This window comes from Castanea sativa, chromosome 5, assembly GCF_040712315.1.
Source record: "Castanea sativa cultivar Marrone di Chiusa Pesio chromosome 5, ASM4071231v1".
NCBI lineage: Eukaryota > Viridiplantae > Streptophyta > Magnoliopsida > Fagales > Fagaceae > Castanea > Castanea sativa.
In genome coordinates, this window is record NC_134017.1 from 18,323,512 (window position 1) to 18,333,799 (window position 10,288).

At 34.3% G+C, this 10,288-nt stretch overlaps 1 protein-coding gene across 1 annotated transcript; it reads left to right on the top strand.

Moving 5' to 3' along the window:
• Nucleotides 1-3,150, top strand: LOC142637239 (protein NRT1/ PTR FAMILY 1.2-like). The gene is made up of 4 exons (XM_075811521.1): nucleotides 1-133; nucleotides 261-478; nucleotides 1,446-1,996; nucleotides 2,082-3,150. The coding sequence occupies exons 1-4, from the start codon at nucleotides 16-18 to the stop codon at nucleotides 2,974-2,976; spliced, it is 1,782 nt and encodes a 593-aa protein (XP_075667636.1). The 5' UTR covers nucleotides 1-15; the 3' UTR covers nucleotides 2,977-3,150.
• Nucleotides 3,151-10,288: the final 7,138 nt, after the last annotated feature.

Genomic DNA, 10,288 nt, shown 5'->3' on the forward strand with positions numbered 1-10,288 from the left:
AACTAGAGCTCAGCAATGGAGGAAAACAAAGTAGAGATCACTAAGTCAGATCAAATGGAAAGTACTCTGACAACCCACCAAGTTCCAAAAAGGAGCCAAAAAGGAGGCATTATAACTATGCCATTCATTATAGGTAAACATGTATTATGTAACATGCAAACGTAAGAGATTTTGTTTTCTTTTAGAATGTGAACTGAGTTTACGAGATTTTACTGATTTTTTAGAAGTTTATATATGATGTTCTTCATTTTTCATTGCAGCTAATGAGTCTTTTGAGAGAGTGGCAAGCTTTGGGCTAATTCCAAACATGATAGTATATTTGATGACAGAGTACAACCTGGGATTAACCAAAGGGAACAACATTCTCTATTTATGGGCAGCTGCCTCCAATTTCATGCCTATCTTGGGGGCTTTCCTCTCGGATTCTTATCTGGGTCGCTTCCTCACCATTGGCTTGGGTTCCATAGTCAGCGTGCTGGTATCTTTATCTTCCATTTTTTTTTTCTTTTGGGGCATTTCTTTAATCTTCCGAATTCAATAATTAAGTGAATATATTGTCCTTTTTCTGTAGACAACTCGTATATATAGTCCTTGTATTTGGGATTTGCAAATCTTAAAAAAGAAAGAAAGAAGAAAGTTGTTTGTGAGAGATACTTGATCCATGTGATTTTTGCAGTCTGATTTTGGCTTTAGCTGGTCTAGTTATGATCTAAGCACACCTGTTTTATTGTCCATTTTAATTAGAAGATATACTCTGTTCCTAGACATCTATGACTATGATTACTTCAAATTCTCATTTTTCACTGCTTGAAGGGATGGGGGACATTTTGAAAAGAATTACATTTATATGATCATTTTGTTGGTGTCGAGAGTGGTAATAGGAGCTTCACTGTTCATTATTATGCACAAAATAAATTTGGGGATCTGTTATTTGCAATAATTTGTGCAAATAATTGTCACACCTGTACTTTAATTTCAAAACAAATGGTCGAGACTTGAGATAAGGATGTGTGTAGGAACTATCTGCACAAGCCATCAGCAAATAGGGATACCAGGTCATTAGGAGTTCCCTGTTTTGCTGAGTTGCTATTGTCATTATCGCCTTCTGCACGCCCGGAAATAGGGTAAAGAAATTGATGCATTAGAAACTTCTCTTTGACACATGGTTTTTTGGGTACTTGTACTGTCATGCATATAGAGTGCATGTAATAACATTTTGCAAGAAGAAGACACAATCAAATTAATAAAATACAAACTATGAAACATTAACAATTGTGCAAGGAATATGTATGAATAGATGCAGTAAACTTCTCATGTTGATGCTAATATGTGTTTAATGAAGTCCATGGTCAACTACTAGGATTAACAAGTCAAAAGAAAACAAAAGAAAAAAAAGGCCTTGAATTTGTATCAAGGAAAGTCACATTAATTTGTCATTGTTTCAGGGCACAGTGCTTCTTTGGTTAACAGCCATGATTCCACAGGCAAGGCCTCCTCCATGTAACCAATTAAAAGGCAGCTGTAAATCTGCGATAACAGCCCAAATGGCTCTCCTAGTGTCATCATTTGCTGTCTTGTCTATTGGAGCTGGTGGTGTTCTGCCATGTTCCTTATCATTTGGAGCAGATCAGTTGGCCAAAGGTGACAACCCCAGAAATGCAAGGGTCTTGAGAAGCTTCTTTGGCTTGTACTATGCTTCTCAAGCTATTTCTATCGTGCTGGCCATGACAATTATTGTTCCAATTCAAGATCATTTCGGATGGAAAGTGGGTTTTGGAATTCCAGTGATGCTTATGTTCATCTCCGCAGTCTCCTTTTTCCTTGCTTCCCCCTTCTATGTCAAGCAGAAAGCTAAGAAAAGCTTGTTCACTGGTTTTGCACAAGTTATTGCTGTTGCTTATAAAAATAGAAAACTCACAATCCTTAATAAGAGCTCAAGTGAATTGTATCATCGCAGAAAGAACTCGTGTCTCATTGCACCAACTGAGAAACTAAGGTAATGTCAACATAATCATCTTACTTGTAGGCCTATTTTATGCAGAAAATTTTGTAGTAACCCTTCATTGGTTTATTCTTGTTAGGTGTTTAAATAAAGCTTGCATCATTAGAGATCCTAAATTAGACATAGCCCTGGATGGATCAGCTTCAAATCCTTGGTGTCTCTGCGCAATAGAGGAAGTAGAAGAGCTAAAAGCTCTTATTAAGGTAATTCCCTTGTGGTCTACAGGGATCATGGTGGCAATAAGCTTCAGCCAGAGCTCATTCCCATTGCTCCAAGCTAAATCAATGGACAGACACATCATTTCAAGCCTTGAATTTCCAGCAGCCTCTTTTGGGTTCTTTACCATCATTACTCTAGCAATTTGGGTTGCTCTCTATGACCGAGTAATCCTTCCCTTGGCATCAAAAATCAGAGGGAAACCAGTACGGCTTGGTGCAATTCAAAGAATTGGAATTGGGATATTCCTCTCTTGCATGGCCTTGGTAGTTTCCACAATGGTTGAGAATATTAGACTTAGAAAAGCAATCAAGCAAGGTTTTATTAACAATCCAAATGCAGTTTTGGACATGTCTGCCTTCTGGCTTGTGCCACAATATTGCTTGCTTGGATTAGCTGAAGCCTTTAACGCAATAGGCCAATTAGAGTTTTATTACTCAGAGTTCCCTAAGAGTATGTCAAGCATTGCTACTGCTCTATTAGGACTAGGAATAGCTGTGGCAAGCTTATTAGCCAGTCTTATTCAGAGCACTGTTGATAACCTTACCTCAAGAGGGGGAAAAGAGAGCTGGGTTTCAAAATGCATTAACAAGGGTCACTATGACTATTACTATTGGCTTCTTGTTATAATGAGCTTTTTCAATTTACTTTATTTCCTTGTATGTAGTTGGACATATGGCCCTTGCACAGAGGAAGGGGCTGAAGAAGGGGCTGACGAGGAGGGAGAAGGTTTTAAGGAGGGACAAGAGTTGCAATAACTGGCATTGCTGTCTTGAATCAATAATTTTCTCATGCGTTGATCAATGCATCCTCATTTGCACAATATGTGGACCCCATTGTTGTTGTGTGCCCTGCAGGCTGTGAGAGGAAAGATGCATATATTCAATGTATTAGAGACCTACATGTCTTGATTGTGTAACAATATTGATTTGAATGTTGTAGTATGTTTACCAGCTTGCAAGAAGCTAATACCTACTTATTTGGGAGATTGGTTATTTGGATTAGAATTCTTGCAATTATGGTCTCTATTGACTATTATGTATAAGTTTTCTTTTACTTCAGTTCAATGTTCCCTACAAGTTACCATATACCTTTCACTCATTCAGATGCATACTTGCAAAGTAGTTACATCATTATCAGAGTTTGGATCTGGAGCAAATTGTGCTTGAAGTGGTAATTGAAATTATTCCTCTTGATTTTAAACTTCAAGTCCCATTTGGGTTGGCTATTAGAACCCATCAAGTGGTGGATACCAATAAATATATTCTGCATTGCTGGATCTCCTTATCACTTGATGCAAATGACAATATTTCTTGGACAGGACTACTAGAGTCCAATGCTCAAATTAGCAAGTTTTGGGCCGTCCACTTCGAGTGACTTTACATTAGATATTTCTTCTAGTGAGAGTCATGGCTGGAGCAACTTCCTAGGCCATTCTATATTTGAGCACATGTGGGTTCTTATTTTGGACAATACCTAGGCCCAAGTAGAAATAAGGATACAAGGCCTTATACTTATTGTTTGGTGGACTGGGCTTGGTTCACCATAGCTATATCGAGCTGATTACGAACTAAGTTGTGCACAAAACTTGGGCCCTAAAACACATATATATCCATACATGCAAACATATATATATAGTAAAATAAATGACTAAAGAACAGTAAGGAAATAAAGAAAAAGCAGGTATTGATGTTAGGGATCCTCAAAAAATAGAATGATATTTCATTATACAGTAAGGAAATAAAGAGAAAGCAGGTATGGACGTTAGGGATCCTCAGAATATAGAATGATATTTCATTATATTAAGTTTTAGTACATTGGACTCTTCTTTTCACTGGGATGTTTTCATTGGGATGTGTCACAAGGTTCAAATAAGTTCAAAAGTCATAGACTTAGGCAGCTCTTTGTAGGCTTCTAAGACTTATAAGGTTTGAATTCCCTTGAATCCACGTGTATCCTTTAGTGCCTGTCTTAGAATCCCTCACAATGTTTTTCCCTTTTTCTATTTTTCTGAGATTTAGAGTAGTTTTTCAAAAGATCTTTTTGCTCTAATTCCTTATTGCTGAATGGTTTTTGCTGATGGCTTCATCCCTTTTTATAGTACATTCTTAGAGTTTTTGGTGTACCACCGATTCCCTTCATTTGTTGCCCTGGGTACCAGAACCAATATTATGTCAGTAACATTGGTAGCTGGTCCCTTTCTTATTTTCTCATTATTTTCCCCTTTTGAAGTTTCCCCCCAAAAAGTTCCCAGCTAACCTTCCTCTTTTGGAAGATCCTAAGAGCAGACTTTCAATCTTCTCTTCCCAAAGTTTCTAGATGCTCATTTTCAAACCTACCTTTTTGGCTACTTCACATTTTTGTCATTTTCTCTAAATGGGCAGATTCCTCTCTGTCAGGTTGAAAGATCCCGAGCCACCTTCCTTCATGGTCTACCTTCCTGCGTTACCCTAAGTCATCAGCCTTTTTTTGAACCATGGGCGGTTGATGAGACATATCTATCTTCGTTTCTTGTGTCCATGAGCATGATCCCTTGAGCTGTCCCAATCCTAATTAATCTCTTTCGGCATTTCTTGAGGATCCATGGTTTCTGGGAGTCTCAAGGTATCTTGGTCCAGTCCTTTTCTAGGCTCCCCAAGAAATCTCTCTCACAAAGGCTGGGTTGAGCTTCATTTTTCCTTTTCCTTTCTTTTCTATGGCCCAAAGTTTGCCTATTCATGGGTTTTGGCCTCCTCTTACTTATTTTAAGTGGGCATTGGTTGGCGGATTGGGCCTTGCCCTTTCTTTGAGGGCTCAATTGGGTTTTAGATTTCAATGTTTGTGATGTTTTGGGCCTCAACACAATGCTTGTGATATTTTGGACCTCAACAGTACCAAAATTGAAATGCACTCACAAGTCAAGCCAAATTTCAAGAATATTAAAATCTAAAGATAATTCAAAATATATTAGTATTTTCTATGATAGATTATATTTTGCGTTGGCATATTTCATGTCAAAATTTTCATATAATTAACAAGGCATGGAAAAATGGGTTAGAATTTTCTGGCCTGACCCGAAAAATATCCAATCCGAACTTAATTTTTTGATTCGAAGCAAAAACGGGTTGACTTGTGACCCAACTCGTGACCCGACCCGAACCCGAACTATTTTTTTAAAACTTTTTTTTTGGTAAAAAAAAAAGTAAAATTAAGACAATATTAGTTTAATTGTTTGTTGTGAGCTTTAAAGAAACAATTGATACATTTACATTACTGCATGCAAATTAATTGAAAGATGAATGGTTGAGCATTCTGTAATGAGTACAGATTTTTAGATATCAAATAGCAAGTACATACCAAGATAATTTGGCTACAGTAAAGTTAAAAATATAGATTTAAAATTGTAAACGTGTGTAAAAAACATTCACAAGTGTGAAAATAGTGAAGTCAAAGTATCAAATTAGCATAAATTATAAATGCTTAAACATATTTTTTAACAATTTATGTCCAAAATAAATGGATTTTCAAAATAAATTATGATATTTCCTAGAGTGTGTGTTGCTTAACAATGATATGATATTCATAAAAGAGATCACGTATAAATAAGTAACAATCAAACTTTAATGTATTTTTCAAATTGAAATAGAGTGCCAACCATAATTGAAAATAAATTATAAGATTAATTTTCAATATTATAGTTTTCTTATATGTTTTTATTCTTTATCAAATGAGTTATCCAATAAATCATTTGTAATTTTGTTTTATATTTTGGAATGTTGATATTGTGTAGAAATAAAACTTGTGTATTTGTTTTACTTATCTTTGTGTTATTTTGTTTTAGATAGCAATATTAGGATTTTTATAATTTTAAAATTATTGAATAAGTATTAATAAGTTTAACTAAATTCATTTTAATTTGTTACATAACTTTCCAATTGACAAATATGTGTTGTTTTCTTTATTAAAAAAAATTCATGTGAAAAATACAGGTCAACCCGACTCGACTCGACCCGCAACCCGATTGACCCGAACTCATTTTTAACCCGATCAAAATGACCCGTTTTGCCATGGCTATAATTAACATTAATATATATATATATATATATATATATATATATATATATATATATTGTATTATGTTGTATGTGGGTCTATTTGTAATTGGGTTAAGGTTCAAGTGCTGGAAATTGACCACCGCACACCCTTGGTGCGATGGTCACTCCACAGGTATAAATGCTTGTAGAGTGTGGGGGGTAAGGGCCGGAGTTCAAGTCTCAAAGAGGGAGTTTTACACACATATACACCTAGATTAAGGTAGAGTAGAAATTCTATTTTGTATAAAAAATAAAAATTAAAAAAAAAAAGTGCTGGAAATTGAAGTTGCTGCAAAAGGAGTTTCAATCAAACGAACTGGATTCACGGTCCCGCAAAACTAGCACGTTTCAAGCATTTGAAAATTAATAGGGAAGGATTTCACTTGACCTTGACTGGACCCCTGGTCAACCAAAATAATCTGAATATGAGATAAATTAATTACAGACTTTCCTGTTGTTTCAGCCTTTACCCTTCCTCTTTAAGCCCCATTCCCAAAAATTAAACCGTAATTTCCATGTGAAAGTTGAGAGAAACCTAGCGAAAATTGAAATGTAAACACCTACCCATTCTCTCTACTTTGTCCTTCTCACTATAGCCAAATTTATGAGGAGATTAGATCCTTCACACCCATCACCATATCAATATTGTGAGTGCTGTTTGGAGTCTTGGGAATCTTAGGAGCTACCACAAATTAGCCATGGAGGCTTGAGAATACAATTTGAGCTCAATTATGGATTTGGTTGCTAGAGTAGAGAAATGACTTGAGAAGTGAATTGCGAATAGGAGTTTGGAGGGTTTGAGTACAAGATTACTGCTTTACTTGGAGGGTTGTGAGTGTAATTTGTACTGCAACTATCTATTCTAGTAGATCATTTTTGGTGGTGGTGTCATAGAGAGGTTATTTTGCTCAATTCTCGAGTTTTCCTCTTCGATAACACATTTAATGTTATCTTGTGGTATTGTCTAGAGGGTCTTACATTTTATATGCTACAATGTGTTTATCCATGCATATGTTGGTATCCATGCTTTCATCAAATGGTTAATTACATAAACTTAATGTTAATTGATAGATTAGTTTTTGTTTTTATTTTTATTTTTAATAAGAAATGGCCACAGACTTTATTCATTCAATATCAAACTGTACAATAGGAAAGAGAAATGAGAGGCATTCTTCTAACCAAACAATAACCTCCCCATTTTCTTTTGTAGCACTAGCAAGAGTTAGAGCAGCATGATTACATCTTAAAGGAACAAAATCAAAGTACATACTAACAAATTGTTCACAAATAAGCTTAATATCCTCCAAAATCCAAAAAGCCACTTCTAAGTAACAAATCCGATCAGAGTTAAGGAAAACCACCAATTTTGAAAAATGCATTCAATGATGACATTGGAAAAGCAGGTATTTGGACAGAACACAAGAACCTTTCGCATAACAGAAGCTGCTGTCCAAAGAGAGTGAAGTTCCTTCCAGGTTCGCTCACGCGATGCCACCATAACTTCTCCGTTGAATTCCGGATGAGGAAACCCACGGTCCCACACCAACAGAGGACAAGGACTCAGATTGAGATAAAGCAAGATTCAATTTGAATGACGAATCTGAGGGAGGAGGAGACCATTTACAAACAGGTGCTTTCGGTACAATAGAGCTAATCTTATTGAACTAAATAAATTCCAGTGCATACACCGAAGCTCAATACCACAAACCAGCAGAACAAGGAGATTTGCTTTCAAAAATGAGTTTGTTACGACAATTCCAAATCATCCAAAATGCCATACACAAGATTTCAAATTCAGGAGAATGTAACTTATGAATGGTAGCATCCATGATATCCACAAACTGAGTATGTAGAGGAAGTTTGAAAGAGTTCCAAAATGAGCTTGAAAAGAAACGGCTTGAGCAAAGGAACAGTCCCAAAGAAGATGACTGCATGATTCAGCTGCATCAGAACAGAGCACACAAGAGAAAGAGCTGGAGATATGTCTATCAACGAGCTTGGTGCAAAGAGGAAGACTATCAGTGCAAGCTCTCCAAATGAAACATTTGATCTTAGGGGGGATCAATGAAGACCAAATGCTGTTCCAAAAAGAATGCAATCGACCAGAACTAGAAGTTGATGTCGTGTTTCTTGTGGAAACTTCCTCCAATTCTCTTTGGAGAAAATAGGCACTATGGACTGCAAATTCTAGCCTTATTTTTCGTCCAAATCAGAGAACCTGGGGGCAATCATATTAAAAAATAGAATCAATAAGAGTCACTTTCCATCTCGGCTGAAAGGAAGAGGCATCAATAAGATCTGAAACTCAAGCTTCTAAAGGTAGAATCGTTTGGGGAGAAATAACTTTTTGATTAAAATCCATCGGAAGCCACTTATCTTGCCAAATATTCATCATTGCTCCATTCCCCACTCTCCACCGACTTCCCTGAATCAAAAGATCACGACTTAATTGATTATTAAACCTTAGTTCAAGTTTTGACGGGGTTTAAATCAATACCTACGTAGCACTACGTATTTCTCATTCTAAAAATAGTTTTCATCAAGTCAGCATAAGTCAAGATAAATGTTTTCTTTCATCAAATCAATCCAAGAATTTTGAAATTTTAAATTAAGGTTTTTTTTTTTTGTTAAATAAATTAGAAATTGCACAATATTGAAACATAACAATAGTTTATCCATTAGAAATTATTCCCATAAAAAAACGATTAGAAATTATTAAACATATAAAGGAAATTTATTTTAGAAATTATTAAACATCTTAAATTAAGGGTTTTTTTTTTTTTTTTTTTTTTTGCAAACAGATAGAAATTTGCCTTTGCTAAAGGGATTTGCTTATCAAAATTTGAGGGCATATACTTCCAATATTTTTAATGAGCTACACTGAGACACTAAAAATAAAGGATAAAGTTTAATTACAAACTTAATTGTAACCTAAGGTTACAACTCCCACTAAAATAATTAGCATAATTGCATAGGTTGAAAATCTAACCGTCGGTTGGATTATATGTTCTTAACACTTATGTCAAGTTTTGTCTAATCAAATGTAATTTTCTATTCGATTCATAAACTTATTTTTTATGCATAATTTTAAATTATAAAATTTAAAATATAAACATTTGATTGATGACATAGCTTGACAAAATTTAGTTTCAAAATTGTTTGAAGCCTAAGGCTACAACCTTACTCAATAAAATAAACATTACTCCATATTTTGAAAATCTGACTGTTGAATTGCATGTTCTTCATACTCTTAATACACATATCAAATTTTGTGTCAATTGGATATTATTTTTAATATAATCTATAAGCTAATATTTTATGCATAATTTTAAACTAAAAAAACTTGCATTTAAATAACTCGTAAATTGACGTTGCTACGCACGGATAATGTTGTAATGTTTTATGTAAATTTGCTTTTAGAAAATATTATATATATATATATATATTTATAGCATATTTATTATAAAACTTTGTTAGTAATGAGTTCATCATAAAAAGTAATAATTATAAATTGCACACATATATCTATTATAATTATTTTGTTCAATTAATGAGCAATAATTAAAAAAAAAAACTTTAGAGTAATATTGTATAATAAAAGTTGATAAAAATATATTAATTCATTCTATATTATTGATTTTTATTATGCGATGTAATAAAAAGCTTCATTGCGAAATTTTTTTTTTTTTTTTGGTTTCTTCAATGCCTTGTTATTGCAATATGGTGACGCTTGTTATCATCGTCAGTTTCTCCATCTTCAACGTTTGAAGTTTAGTCCATCCATATTTGTTCAATTTTTTAGCTTTCATCACTTTTTCTTTTTGTTGCATCATTTGTGTTAATCATTAATGAATTGGCACTGAGAGATTCTTGATTAGATCTTATAAAGTTTGGACTTTGTTGCTAAGATTTTTTATAGGTATTTGCATTTATATTAAATTTTAATGATGTGACAGTTTTTTGTAAATGTTTTTATGAAAATTTGCTTTTAGAAAAT

What these genes read in the sequence shown, in the direction of transcription:
- LOC142637239 (XM_075811521.1), top strand. Translation starts at nt 16, where the DNA reads ATGGAGGAAAACAAAGTAGAGATCACTAAGTCAGATCAAATGGAAAGT. An exon ending in AACTATGCCATTCATTATAG is followed by an intron (nt 134 to 260) that starts GTAAACATGTAT and finishes TTTTCATTGCAG; the next exon opens with CTAATGAGTCTTTTGAGAGA. An exon ending in GCACCAACTGAGAAACTAAG is followed by an intron (nt 1,997 to 2,081) that starts GTAATGTCAACA and finishes TATTCTTGTTAG; the next exon opens with GTGTTTAAATAAAGCTTGCA.